The sequence below is a fragment of the Cryptomeria japonica genome, chromosome 4 (assembly GCF_030272615.1).
Source record: "Cryptomeria japonica chromosome 4, Sugi_1.0, whole genome shotgun sequence".
Lineage (NCBI taxonomy): Eukaryota > Viridiplantae > Streptophyta > Pinopsida > Cupressales > Cupressaceae > Cryptomeria > Cryptomeria japonica.
This window is the reverse complement of record NC_081408.1, coordinates 458,168,834-458,184,119: the sequence shown is the minus strand read 5'-3', so window position 1 is coordinate 458,184,119 and position 15,286 is coordinate 458,168,834. Positions and strand designations below refer to the sequence as shown.

Here is a 15,286-nt window from a genome sequence, read left to right as displayed (position 1 = left end):
TCAAAAAGGGGTGCTACCAAATAGGAAGCATCATGGCTTTCCACCACGATGGAGGATTAGGATAAATACCTTCCCCCCATGCCAATTTGGAGGGATATGCAAGCAAGGAATGGTAAAGTCTGCCAGCAGGGATAAAGACGGGTAAGTTCAGTGTCAGGTAAGTATAAGCATGAATTTCCTGAGTTAGCATTAGAGTATATATCAGCCAGTATGATATACATATTTAAATTCAGATTTGTGCATCATTGAATATAAATTAAGATGTTCTTAATCAAGTCAATGACAGTTAATATCATATTAAGTTAAGAAGGTAAATTTTATCTATTTATTCAAACAGCATTAAAATAACAGAACGTTACTGCCAGACATAACATATAAATATATATATCTGCATATAATCTCAGGAATACATAATACAATCAGATTCAGGTTATGCAAATTATGGTAATACTGCAAATTCTTATAAGGAATAACAAACTGATTATAATGAAATGACAATAAGTGGTTAATGCTGATACAAAGTAACACTAACAGGAAACTTTGATGACAATCCAATACACAGCACTGTTGAAATGTAATATAAAATGATAATTATGTCAGATGTAATTGATTATCATAATGTGATGGATTGAATAAATATAATAAATGGTTCATTGTAAAGAGGGACTCTCTTTTAAGTACGCCACTCCATAGTGGATGCCTAACACCTACCACTTGAAGCCAAGAGGGATGAAGCATCTGCTCTTGGGCTTAAGAGAGAAGGTGGTTGTGATGAGGGGGAACGGCGATAGAACACCTGGCTGGGTACACCACTCCATGATGGATGCCTAACACCTGCCATATGGAGCCAAGGGGCATATGGTATCTGCCCTTGGGCCTAGGAGGATTGGTTTCTTGGACACCCTATCCAACTAGCCTACCCTAATGGGCTAAGGAAATTGACTGGTAACTGACTTTCAATCTGACTTTATATAATAAACTGATTATACCCAACAAATTGTAATTCTAAACAGTAAATAATATAGCAAAATTGATATCATTAATATAATTTCATTGGTATATGTTTCAGTATCACAAGTATTATTTCATGTGTTCTCTAATCTTTGTTGCAGGAAACCAGTATACAAAGTTATGCCAATAAAATTTAATTACCTATCTTTTAGATTTGGGCAAATTTAGGTTAATCTAATGTATAACTAATTAGGGGACATTACAAAGGATGTCCTCAAGTCATGGATTGATCATCATCATTCACCTTCAACATCAAGATTTTGTCATCCAATTCACTCCAAGGCATATTCATTATCGCTCATCAAGGTTTAAGGATAGCATCACTCTCATTCATCATTGCCTTCAAAGTTCTTCAAGCCTTAGACCTCCACAAGTCGAGGATTTTGGCAACTCAAGGACAAAAGCCATCACTCACCTTCTTAGGTTGTGTATTTGAGCAACTCAAGGATAAACTTTGCAAGCGTGACCTCCACCTTGACTTGATCTTCATTTCATTTCACCTCGTTAAAAATTGTTCATCAACACTCGAGGATGATGCAACTCACTCGATCAACACCTTCAATGACTCCCAGCTGTGAATTTCTTGCACTCAAAGACCAGTTGGAGCCATCATCACTAGGTCATGGATTTGCATGAGTCGTGGATTTTGGTGAGTCATGGACAAACTCAATGACCTCCACTTCAAGTTGATTGCTTCATCATTTGTCTAAGTTGATCATTTCAATGCCCTTGCTTGCAAACTTGGAGGATTCAAAGGGTAAACTCCCTCATCGCCACTTTCATTTAGCATCATCACCAAGGTCTTCAAGGTCATAGATTTTGGTGAGTCATGGACAAACTCACTTCGACCTCATCACTCATTGATTTCACCAAGTGAAAGATAGTATTGTTACAAGGTTGACTTGGTATTTTCTTTCTCTTCATCATCACTTAGACCTTGAATCATCTTCATCAAACACTTCATCTCAGTTGATTGATCCTCGCTCCTACGTTCTAACCCAAGGGTGCCCACTTGCTCGCTTGACTGTCCATCACACCTATGACTCACCTTGACCTGACCTAGAGATTGCACTGTGAAGCATCATCTAGTGATCATCTTGACTCCAATCTACCATTTATGCATTGAGAGTTATAACGACTCCAATCTGACCTAAAGAGAGACTTGACTGCTGCTAGACTGCCTGAGACCGAAGACTACTAGCAAAAAAGAGGGGGTCCCCATTTGCAATGGGGCAATGTGTGAAAAGGTCACAACAGGTATGAATAATGTATAGGTGCACAAAGGATGAAAGCAATATATAGAATTGCAGATGCAGAGATAAAAATCAGATAGCAATAAGTGAGAATTCCAGAAGCTAGTAGAGTGCAAACAAAGTCTCAAGGGATGAGGACCATTCCTTTGTGATGCTAATGGGTATCCAAAGCCAACTAGCAACCTTGGAAGATCTTTAACTATTCAAGGAAGTTTGGCAGATGTAAAGAATATGTGAAACAAGCATTTATTATCTATTGAGAGCAGAAACAAACTAGAATTAAGAAGAAATGAGAAAATCCTGAAGCTTTGACAACACAAATAGCAGTAGCTGCCTAATAATCCGATTTTTAAGATTGTAAATGTTATCCCTTCTACATGTCTCTCACCTTCAGTCAAAACCATGTTTTTGGGGGATGTTTAATTATTTGCAAACTCTGTTCTGTTTGTGTTTGCAGGCAGTATTTTCCATTTCAGTCGTTTATATGGTTAGTGGCCATGGCTACTTGTTAGCAACTAGAGTTGCATACTTTAAAACGAAGATCGTAAGAATGCATAGGCAATGAGAAGGACAGCAAGTAACAACAAACCATGTTACCCCAGCATTTTGTAAAATATTTAGTTTGATGCAGTTGTTTATTTTCTGTAAAGCAAGTACATAATTTTAGTGATGCCAGATGAAAAACATTAAAAATAATTAAAAATAACCAAGTCCTTAATCTGATACTAGGATAAAGAAAAGCTAAGGTAGATGAGCATATGCATGGGTATCGCTAGTTTTGTTCTGCATGGGTATTTTGTAGTAAAAATTTTATAAAAATGATTGTGTTAAGAGAATGGACCATGGTTTTTAAAAACAATACAATTTTTTCCCAAAAAAATGTTCTTATTATTGTGTCCTATGGAAGGCTTAAATCTGAAATTCATGATGTTCAAGACAATAAGAAAACTAAAGATAAAATTCAAACAAATAGAGATAAGGGATGAAGTTTAGAGAATGTACCATATATTCTGCTCGAGACAGGGGCTTAAGAAGTGTATTGTAAGCCTTGATTACTTGAGCTGATTGCTGGGTCGAATACTCCTTCTCTTGCTGGTCCCCGATACATTTTGAAAACAGACCATGGTATAATGTTAATGTCCAAACATAATCAAGAGTAACCACTAGGAATGTCAAGCACATCATATATAGATACCTAATGAAGTAAGTGGGCAACACATACTCAAGCTCAATGCACAAAACAAAAACACTGTAGACAATACCCTAGTAGCCATGTTCGCAAACGATGAAACACAAGATAAGAAAATATTTTATTCTTTTTTATATTTGTGTAAGGTCAATTCAGATGGCACCACATTATCCATTATCATTTCTTCCAGGTGATGTTTTCCATTGTGTGATCTGAAACGGTGACTTTATAAAGCATACCGTTTTTTGCCCAAGTCCTTTTCAAAAAAAATGTTCTTTTCATTAGGTAACATGGAAGCCTTAAATCTAAAATTCAAGATGTTCAAGAAAAAAATGAAACATAAGTCTTTACAAGTTAAAAGTCCAATTTTTGGCCTGTTAATGGGCCTTTCAGGGTTTATCCGGGTTCCAAGGCATGTAGAAGCGTTTAGTGGAGTGATCCAGAAGATGGATGGACTAAGGTGAATTTTGATGGGGCATCTACAGGAAGTCCTAGCCCCTTGGGTGTAGGGTATGTGGCTAGAGATTGATTGCACAGGGAGCATTATTGCATTTGGTGCAACAAGGTTGGGGGAAGGAACAGATAATGAGGCAAAGGCCCAGGCAGCCTTGCTGGTGGTTGTAATGGCGAAAAAATTAAATATTTCTAAGTTACACCTAGAAGGGGATTCTCAGATTATTATTAATGCTTTGATAAAAGGTGAGATGGGAGCATGGCAGCTCAACAAATACATTCAAATTTTAAGGAATATGCTTGCAACATTCACCAGTTTTCAAATATCTCACATTGTGAGGGAAGGTAATTCGGTAGCTGACACGTTATCCAAGTTGGCACTATCCTTTCATGAGGAGGGATTGCAGGGAGTGTGGGAAGATTACCGTGAGTTGGAATTGGAACCATGACCAGCACCGTGCACCGGCAAAGAGTCATAATATTTTGGAAGGGTATTTAATGTAGCACGTAAGGTGGGAATGATGATTTGGAAGGACAGGCCACTATTTATTAGGCAGCTGGCATCGGCAAGAAGACAATCTGTTTAGTTGTGATGTGTAATGTCCCCATCCTAGTCAGGGACTTGGGATTGAGGAGTTAGCTTATTCTTGGACCCCTGTAGGCTAACAGAGTATGGATAAAGGGGTCAGTAATGCAGTATCTTGAGGAGTGGTCTGTCTATTTGTTCTAGTTTAGTGTTGAGTTCAGTTCTAGTCTTCGTTTCATCAGTTTCTGACACTTAATGAGGATTTCCTATTTTTTAGAGAAAATTTGCTAAAAATAGACATGGTCTTATTTTCATTGGCATGGCGAACTGTGACCCTAGCTTCTGACAGATTCAGTTTCCGAGCAATAATGAGAGAGATATGAATTTTTTAGTGGTTCCACAGGCAATTAATATTTTAATGAAATATTAATATAAAATCATAAAGTGCATCACTTAAATTTATTTAAGTGAAGATTTATTATCTCCTAAGCTAGGCGTGGCTTTTAGGGTTAAGTTGGGAACCCTAAAAGCAAGTTATTATTTTTAAATCCCTAATTGCCAAAAATCGCACCTTTTGGGTATTTAGGCAGCCAAGAGGGAAATTAAACCTCATTCTTGATATTGAGCATTTGACATTTTCTCTGAGCACTTGGCTATGGCGGCTAGGGTTTGGACCAGTTTTGGAGAGCGTGCATTCTTTAGAATTCAGTAGCTTTGAGATTGTGAAAGATCAATCGAATTGTTGCAGCTTGGTTGGCTTCATTCAGAAGTCAAATTGAATTGAATTGGGGCAGATTTGGCTTCTTACAAGGCAGATTTGTTGTAGGGTTTTCCTATTTACTGTTTGTTGTTGATTCTTCTATGGTTTGGAGGCTTATTTTCCCAAACACACAGCTTGCTCATTTATTGGCACCATCTTTCACTGTTTGGGTGTCCTAGTATTTAAATAAGAGCAGATCTAAATTGTTCCAGATTAAAAATCAGAACTTTGTAAGTTGCTGATTTATTCTTTCTTTTCAATAAATTGGCTAAGGACCTACGGGTATGCTTCTAAATTCTCCAATTCATTGTTTCAGTTGATTAAATTCATGTATTATTCAATATGTGTTGCAAATTAAAGAAACCCTCTTCTGCAACTTCTGTCTATTTCTGAAAGACCATCTTAATAATTAAAATTTACAAAGAAGATCTATAAATTACAGCAGGTTAAAGAGTTGAACCAGAAAGGGTTCATCACATGACGGGTGGAATCAGTGCGCTAGATGGAGGCTAATTCTACCCTCATTACGCTGAGGCAACAGCTAGCCTTCTTGGGCTTGGTGACAGAGAAAAGATTTAAGGGCTTGTTTAAGTTCAATGATCCGATATTTCTGCAGATCATTGAGATGTTACTTGCTGAGGAATTCTTGCAGTTGAAGCATCGATATTGAACAAACATTAACATAGTGTCAATGGTGATGGCTTGGGGACTTCAGTTGGGCGAGAAGGAGGAGATGCTGTGGGTGATGCAGAGGTGTGTGGACAAAGGCTGGCTGTATGGAATGCAATCTGTACTGGCGAGGGCACAGTCTGGGGCGGGTTTCTTGGTTGGAGGTGATGAATCAAACTAGGAGGAGGACGCCCCTTTGCCGCTCCAACCTTTTATTCATTGGAGTGACACAACTGACCGGGATGAGTGTCAAATGATGGCCTTGATTGGGTGGGATGAGCTGAAAGCATTTCTGCGAGAGGAGGCAGAACGAAGCGGAGTGAAGGAGACAAAGGACAGCAAGGGCAAGGCAAAAAGGGTCTTCGACTTGACAGACTACTGGGTTAACAGTCCCCTCTCACCTGGTGTGAAGAAGAAATAATTTTTATTTGACAATGGTTTCAAATTTTTTGTAATTTTGTATAAAAGGTGGTCTGATAAATTTGTGATCGCCATAGCGGATGGGTGGGTTTGAAGCACCAGCTTGGTGCAAATTTTGTTAAAATGTATGCTTATTATCGATGGGGAAGAAATAGGGTTTAGAATTATGAATGTCTTTTTTTAGGGTTTGTAATGGGGTATGGAGTCCGAGAATGGTGGTGGTTTTTTTGGCTGTAAGGGATAGTATTCTTTGTTACTTTCGGCTTTTACAGATGTACTGAAACTTTATAACTATAAATAAAAAATTCTATTACCGATTAAAATTAAAAAGAAAAGTCCAATTTTTTTTCCATATAAAATTTTAGATTAAAGGCCAATACTGAGGTTATTGTGAATTATACAAAAATCAGAAAACAAAATATGAAGAATCGGTTAGAAAAACCAAAAACTGTGAAAATAAATTGTATAAACAGCAATAAGTCTGACCTCGGACTTGCATTGAAATAAATCAGGATGTAGTCTCTTCTGCCAATCTTTGTACTTCTTTTCCAGATCCTTGGCATCCACATCATATCCTGGTTCTCTGCAAGTTACCCACCCATAACCACGTTATCACTTGCGTGCCTGCTTGTAAACAACAGTTTCTCGGTAGAAATCCTAACAAGAGGATTTCAACACTTGACCTAATAGAAGATTTTGCTTCATAATGCAAAAGAAAATAGCATTTGGTTATTGAAAATAAAACTGTTTTACTCAGTTATCTTGAGTTTTAGAGGCCAGAAAATTACAGATTGAATATATGAAAAAAATCAACAGAAGAATCGAGAGGCTGAACGCTCTTGCATGAGGAGCATGCTAGAAATGGGCTATCGGATGCTTCTGCACCACATGCCCAGCATTTTATTGCAGAATTTACAGCAGTTGCTAAGGTAGAAAAGTTACCACGGCTGACTAAATGAAAATATGGGGCTGTCTGATGGCTGGATATGTAATTTTCTTTGGAAAGCTTGTGTGGAGACATATATTGGCTTAAATGAGGTTGGAGTTGCAACGCAATTGGAAATTTGGTTGAGGCAGAGAAGGAATGTTGGGAAGAAGATGGACTACCCTGGGTGCCATGAACACAGGTTGCACTCGCAATGCTCAGGAGCCTTCTTCGCACCATTGTTGTTTGCACGGTACAGGTGATTTTTATCCTCTTTTGGTAAAGAATACGAATAGGTGAGATATTTTCATTCCATTCCGGACAGAATTCAAAACTCAGTAGAACACCTCTCGCTTAAAGTCCCGCCTCGTGCTTACGTTTTAGTGGACTAAGCCAATTTTACCTCCATTCCGTTTCTCATGATTAAGAAAATCAGAAAATCTTCAAGGCTGCCCTCAAAAAGTTTTTGAGGAAATATGACAACAATCCAGCTTAACTAAATAATCACCTTCTATACATTGGGTTTGGCTGTACGTCGGACAGTCACACGTCAGTGTGTTTGAAGAGTTTTATATTTAAAATAGGCTTTCTTTATTTTGCTGCAAAATCTTGCACCTTTGTCATGGTTCCCTCAATGGATAACATACCAACAACATGCATGGTAAATGGGCAAGAAAACTCAAACTCGATTGAAACAAACCACCTAGGGCAAGGGAAAATTGCTTCAATCAAAAAGCGGAAGTGGTTATGGGTCAATGCCAAACAGTATAGAGGTATTTTAAAGCACAGATTTCTTTGTCTAAAATGGAAACAAACAAGAGGGAAACAGTCTCTTAATGTAAAAGCAAGTAACAATAAGCACAAGGTTAACTCAAGCAAGTTTTTTATGCAACAATGTGACTGTTATAGGTCCAAAGACAACAATGACTTCAAGGATTCTGTCATGTACAGTCCCACTACAACTCCTCTCACCTGGTGCTCTGACCTTTATGTGCAAGAATTGATAAATGTCAGGCAGAGGTTAGAGACGTTGGAATTCAAAGAGCAGTAGAGAGACCATTCGCTCTTTGTTTTAACAACAGCAAATCATTCATTAGTGGATGATAATAAAATTTTAAAGGAGCAGATGGCAGCATTACATGAAGCACTTAGAATAGGAAAATTGGAGTGGGAAGACATGAGGATGACTTGGCAATCTTTGAAAGTTCAATTAGGTGAAGTTAAAGAAGTGTTAACTTCTACTGCTCCCGAGGTGATAGGACAAAAGTCCCCACAAGCAGATTTACATGAAGTAAAAGGAAAAGAAGTGGAAAAAAGCAGTTTCCCAAAAGGTTCCAAAACATGGGCCCAAATCAGTGACAAGGCTGCCAATAAAGGGGTAGAGGAAAATGTGTCAATTGGCAATGGACAAGACAAAGAGCTTAAAGAAAGGCAAGGTAGAGCGGCAAATGTTATTATTAAATGTGTGAAAGAATTTGGGAGAGATGAGCATACCCTTGCTCTTGCAAGTGATTTTCTTAGAGACATGGGGGTTTGGCAAGGACAAATTTGCCAAGCGTGGAGGGTGGGAAAGATATGTGAGGAGAGAACTAGACCGATTAAAGTCATCATGTCAAGCATTCGTGACAAGCAAAATCTTTTAAGTAAGAAGCAACACTTGAGAGGTTCTCGCTTCTTCTTAGATGAAGATTTAACTATTAGGCAGCAAGAGGAAAGAAGAGCGGAAGTGGCAAAGGTTAGAGAAGCAAGAGATGAGGGTAGAAGAGCATGGTTATACAAGGGTAGAGTCGTTATTGCCCATTTTGGTCCTTATTATAATTCAGCACAACAAATTCAGAGCAAAGAAATGGCAGAAAATCTTTCCGAAGGAAGCGGAGCAGCAAGACCCACATGGGCAAATAGGAATGAAGACTCGGCATTGAGTCTCGTGGGCCAAAACAAATAGCAATCAATCTCCACCCATGGTCTCTTAAGCGTAGTTTGTTGGAATTGTAGAGGTTATCCTTGGAGGTGTGGTCCTAGGTTAGGACCTATTGCAGAAGGTAGAGACATTATTTGTGTCATAGAGACACATGAGCATGAGGGTTGCAAGACTCCGATGTTTGAGGGATATTCGAAAATGGCAGTGGGAAATGGCAAGGGGCACGGGGGTATAATGGTTTTAGTAAGAGAAAAAGAAGGTTGTATCATTCAACTTGAAAGAGAAGATTCAAATAAACAGTTCCTTTGGCTCAAAATTTGTGAAAATGATAACATCATTAGAATTGTTGCATGTTATTTTGCACCGGAAGTCTCAAAAAGTTACAAAAAAAAAGGAATAGACCACAAAGACCCCTTTGCAGCCCTAAAGAAAGACATTGCAGATTTTATCCAGCAAGGGGAAATCCTTTTGGTAGGTGATTTTAACACTAGGACTACAAGTGAACAAGCTAGCATTCTTTGTTGTTCAGAAGATTGCAATCCTATTTGGCTCACTGAATTAAGAAAGCATCAATGGACAAGAGTTTCAGAAGACAACAAAGGTTTCAACCACTTTGGAGAGGAATTGCTTAATTTGTGTAGCGCTTTCAATCTAATCATTTGCAATGGTATCGGCAAATGGGAAAAGTCTGGAAATTTCACGTGTAATACTTACAATGGGGCAAGTGTTGTGGAATATGCAATTGGCTCTCACAGTTTATGTGAGAAAATGGAGGAAGTTTTGATCAGTGAGCAGCACTGGGATTTAAAGTCAGACCACAAACCAATTTACTTAAGTTTTTCTAGGGCTGAAAAACAGCAACAGGGGATGAATTCTCAATTTCTTCCTCAATCTCAGTCAAAGGGCAGAATTTTTTTGACCCAAAAAAACTGTGATATCTTCAAGATAACTCTCGAGAGGCTTTTTAAGAAGGAGAAAATTGCGTGTCATGGGTTGCATAGTCATGAGTTAACCAATTTAATTCATAGTGCACTAGCAGAGTGCAAGAGAGCAAAAAATAAGAAATCAGATACAAATTGTTTTTCGGTCAATGCTTGGTTTGATGAAGAATGTAAAATGGCAAGGGAATCTCTGAAAGAAAAAAAATCAAAATTAAGCATTAAAAGTTACAAGCAAATTTTAAAAAGAAAAAAAGTTGATTACATTATCACAAGGAGAGAGGAGCTTATTTTCCTTGGTAAAAATAACCCCAAGTTATTTTGGAAAGGGCTTCAACCGCAAAAGAAGCAAACGGTAAATAATATCTCATCTACTCAATGGTTTGACTACGCAAGGCAACTTTATGAGCATGTTTCTAAGATTGACACCCCCTCCCCCCCTTGGTCAATACTGCGGCAAATTTGTTCACCATACAAGAGATAGAGATATGAATTAAAAAATTGGGTGTTGGAAAAGCAAAAGACTTGTTTGAGCTTCAAGCTGAGTTTCTAAAATGGGCTGTGAAAACTCTCGCTCCGCATGTTATGAAAATATTCAATGGCATCATTCAGTGTGGTTTCCCTAAAGATTAGATAACTAGCCTTGCTATTCCTCTTTTCAGGAGTGGTGATGTCAACAACCCATCCAACTACGGGACCATTATGATTAATCCTCTATTTGCAAAACTTTTTGGTAGCATGATAGAAAACATAATTAGCAAATGGGCAGAAGTAGAAGATAAACGTGCAAGGGGACAAGTTGGTTTTAGGCCTAAACATTCCACAGTAGATCATTGAATTACTTTGAGGCATATCATTCAGAAGGTTTGGGAGAAAAAGGAAGAGGCCTTTTGTTGCTTTGTTGATTTCAAGAAGTCTTTTGACATAGTCCTTAGAAATAAGCTTTGGCACAGGATGGAGGAACTTGGGATTCATTTCCACCTTAGAGCAGTTGTTCATAAGCTTTATGAAGAGGTCAAAGTTAAAATTAGAACCTCAGTTGGCATCTCTGAGAGCTTTAGGAGTGATATTGGGGTCAAACAAGGGTGCCCCCTATCCCCTACCCTCTTTGGTTTATACATTGACAAGCTTGAAGAGTGGCTGAATTCACAAGATGGTGATGGTATTCACTTGGGAGAGCATGTGATTAGGCTTCTCCTCTATGTGGACGATCTCATTTTGATTGCTAAATTTGTTGTTGGCCTTCAAGACCACCTTTATGTTCTTGAAAGATTCTACAAAGTGGTTGGGATGCAAGTCAATATCAACAAAACTAAAATCATGATTTTCTCTAATAGAAGAAAACAAAACCAATATAAGTTTTACTTTGAAGAAGTCACTGATTACAAATATCTTGGAATTGACTTTGGCAAATACTTGAGTTGGGATTGTTGTAGAAAGAAGAGGACTTTGGGCGGTTGGAAAGCATTCTATGCTCTTCAAAATAGATGCAGAGAAGCAGAGTTGTGGGATTGGAACACTACCCAAACTCTTTTTGGGCTTCTTGTGCTTCCAATGGTTCTTTATGGTTGTGAATTGTGAGCCAATAGTACTTCAGATTTACAATGGAGGCAAATTGAGCAAATTCAAAAACGTTTGATTACAAGCAAGTTCAAAATTAAAAGCATGGTTCCTTATGATATCATGCTAGTTGAAACTGGGGTTGTCCTAATTGAAGCAATGGCTATGATTCATCTGGTAAGGTACTTAAAAAGAATTCAACAAATGAAAGAAAGCAGATGGCCTAATATTGTTTTCAGCGATGTTTTGTGCAAAAGAAAGAAGACTTGGATGCGGCAAAACAAAACTTGGATGAGTAAATGGAATATATACTTGAATGCTTGTCCCACGACCAGCAAGGAGATTAAGACTTTTGTGATGGATAAGTTTTGTAAGTGCATTTGGGGTAAAGGACTAGGGAGAAAGAAATAGTATTAAATCAATGAGTTCAATCCCACTTTTGACCTTCATCAAAAAGTGTACATTGGTGCTAATATTACGTGGAAAGCTAAAATTCTTATTGCTCAACTTAGAAGTAACTCTCATCAAATTTGTTCATAAACTGGGTGTTGGAAAAGGCCAAAAGAAGTGTGGGAAGAAAGAGTGTGTATTTTTTGTACCTCCGGAGAGGTGGAAACTGAAAAACATTTCATTTTGGAATGTGATGCATATAAGGACAGTAGGGACAGTTATGCGAATATCTTGACAGCAAGCTCTTGGTATAATTTATTTAATGAGGGGTTAGTGGAGAAGTTGGGGGCGCTCATCATCACCTTACATAGGAAGAGATTGGAATTGCGAAAGCAGATTTGATCTGGTGGTTTGTCCCATGGGCTTTTGTTAGTCTCGTGGATGTTAAAATTTATTCTTCTTCTTCTATAAGGAAAATGTTGAAAGTGTAGGGGCACATGGGTAGGCATGTGTGCGTAGGTGGGTTGTTGTTAGGCTAGGGAGTATAGGTGAGGCTGGGTTAGTTCCGTTGCAATTAATCTAACTAGCCCGGGAATTGTCGTACTATTCTAAGGCAATAGTTTCGGGCCTAATTTGTAGTTTGTTGTTTGTTTAAGGTCAGCTTTAAGGCTTTTGCTAATCAGTCTGGTTTCCAAAAGTCGAGGAGATGGTAAGTTCGGGGACAAGAATTGGGCAGATATGATCCATCGATGTCATTCCATAGTTCGGGCAGATCAGATGGTAAAGTCGAGTAGATGGTTTGGGCTGTCGAGGAAGGTGGTTCTTCAAGGTATGTGAATATCGATCGAGAGAATTATAGTGGAAAGGGGAAGGCATGTGAATAACGATGGCAGAGGAGTGGATGGAAAGAGACATATGACAATGCATCAACCCCGATGGAGAGTCTCAAGCCATTGGTGGATCAATGCTTCCTTCTCCCACTCTACTCTACTACTCCGCGTAATAAGTAGGCGTAGACCTTGGAGTACCGAGGCTCTAGCTATACGAGCCCCTCGAGCAACAGAGCATAGTTTGTCTCTAGATCCATATGTATGCAGGGGAGACCATTATATAGGGGTGGGGCCTATCTAGTCATTTTCCTAATGTACAAGGTTTTAGATGGGGGACACAGCTATTTTGGCTTTAAAACATGGTTAGAAAATGTGTGTTTTTTACTTTTACGAAAAATCACAGCCATTGTTTGCACGATCAATGGTGTATAATGTTCGTGTTACTAACATTTCATGGTACAATAGTGTCATTTTGGAGCTAGAATAGCTGTGGGTCTGGATGTGAGAGGTGTACATATAAGAGGAACCAAAAAATAAATAAAAAATCTTTGGTCTGATGATGAGTGCGAGACAATAAAAAGAAAGCTATGTGAGAGTGGAATGATCATAGTAAGTCAAAAGAATGTGAAAAAACAAGACGATGTAAAAAACAAAAACATGTGAACACAAGAAGGATCCAATTGATTGCTCTTGAAAAACACAACCTCAAAAGATTTTGGAAAGAATTATAATAAAAGAGAAAACAAAATGGAAAATAATATTACAAGTTAAAAATGGTTGGAATATGCAAAGCTGGATAAGCACAAACCTCTAAAAATCAATACAAATGCTAAAGTTTTCACCATTGAAGATATCAATCAGCATATAAAAAGGTTGGTGGAAGGGAAACATAGGATATTGATGAGCTTGAAGTAGAACATTTAAAGTGGGAGATTGAGGTCCTTGCACCTTATATCAAGTGCAACTTCAATAAGGTTATTCAAGAAGGCTTCCAGAAAGATTAGATGACTAGTGTTGATATCCCTCTTTACAAAAGTGGTGACACCAATAACCCATCAAATTATCGCACTATTATGGCTAATCCTCTCCTTGAAAAACTTTTTGGAAGGTTGAACATAGAATCATTAGCTGGGTTGAAAAAGAGGATAAAAGAGTTGAAATATAAGCTAGTTTTAAATCAAAATACTCCACTATCAATCATGGTGTTACTCTGATTCTTGATTGAAAAAATATGGAACACTTAAGGGAATGAGTCTTTTTTCTATTTTGAATACTTTAAATAAGCCTTTGACACAATACCATGGGACAAGTTGTGGAATAGGATGGAAGAACTAAGAAATTTAAATATGCTTAAAGAGACGTTGTACATGTACTTTATGATCAAGTTGTGGCTAAAATCATAACCAATGGTGAAATACTAGAGTGTGTTGGCAACGATATCAACGTCAAGCAAGGATGCTCACTTTCCCTAACTTTATTTGGGCTATACATTCATAATATGGAAGAATGAATAGATAAGGCTGGTGGGGAGGGAATTTAGCTAGCCAAGTAGGTAATAAAGTTACTCTTTAATGTAGATGATCCCATATTTTAATTGCTAAAATAGGTCATAGTCTAAGAAAACATTTGAGGGCCCTTGAAACCTTTTATCAAGAGGTTGGGATGAAAGTGAACACTAGCAAAACCAAATTAATGATCTTCTCATTGTGAACAAAAAAGAAACAAATTAACTCTCTTTGAAAACAATCCACTAGAGAAAGTGGATGAATATAAATATCTTGGGTTTGATTTTCACAACAAAGTTAGTTGGAAAGTTTGTGCAAAGCAAAAAGAATTCAAGAAGGTTGGAAATTGTTGCACTACCTACAAAATTGATGTAGAAATGCAAAGTTGTGGTATTGGAAAACCAAGAGAATGCTTTTTGGTTTACTTAAGTTACTCTAGTGATTCTCTATGGATGTGAATTTGGCACAATAGCATGTCAGATTAGAAGTAGAGACATGTTGAAGGAATCTAGAAGCATCTAATTATATGCAACCTTAAAATTAAGATTGTTGTTCCTTATGAGATCTTATTGTTTGAGACGTGTACTTTCCTCTTATAGGCATCGACGATGGTTTGGTTAGTAAGTTACCTTTATAAGGTCCAAAGTATGGAAAATCATTTTTGGCCTAAGCTAATTATGGAGGAAGAGCTAACCGGAAGAAAGAAACATGGATGAAATAGAATGACAAATGGATGAAGAAATTGAATGTTAATATGCATGAATGTCCAAACACTAATGAGGAAATGAAAGAGTATGTGAGAGAAAAACATTGGGTATGTTATATGGACAAAACTAATAGGGCAAAAGAAACCTTACTCTAAAGAAATAGTCAAGACCATGTGAGCTAACGTAAGAGTCATAATAATATTTATATATCGCTAACATTAATATATCT

The 15,286-nt window shown here is 37.7% G+C and overlaps 1 protein-coding gene across 2 annotated transcripts in view; it reads right to left on the bottom strand.

The window, feature by feature from the left end:
• The window catches only part of LOC131077368 (iron-sulfur cluster co-chaperone protein HscB homolog), a 50,819-nt gene extending 43,077 nt beyond the window's left edge, over positions 1–7,742 (bottom strand). The window contains exons 1-3 of one of the 2 annotated variants that reach the window (XM_058014856.2): positions 7,070–7,742; positions 6,768–6,864; positions 3,267–3,356 (exon numbers count right to left, since the gene is read on the bottom strand). In XM_058014856.2, coding sequence (XP_057870839.1) covers positions 3,267–3,356; positions 6,768–6,864; positions 7,070–7,446 — 564 coding nt within the window. In that variant the 5' untranslated portion in view covers positions 7,447–7,742. The remainder of the gene's footprint in view (positions 1–3,266; positions 3,357–6,767; positions 6,865–7,069) is intronic. The other variant, XM_058014855.2, reaches the window with a different exon arrangement.
• Between the last annotated feature and the right edge of the window lie 7,544 nt (positions 7,743–15,286).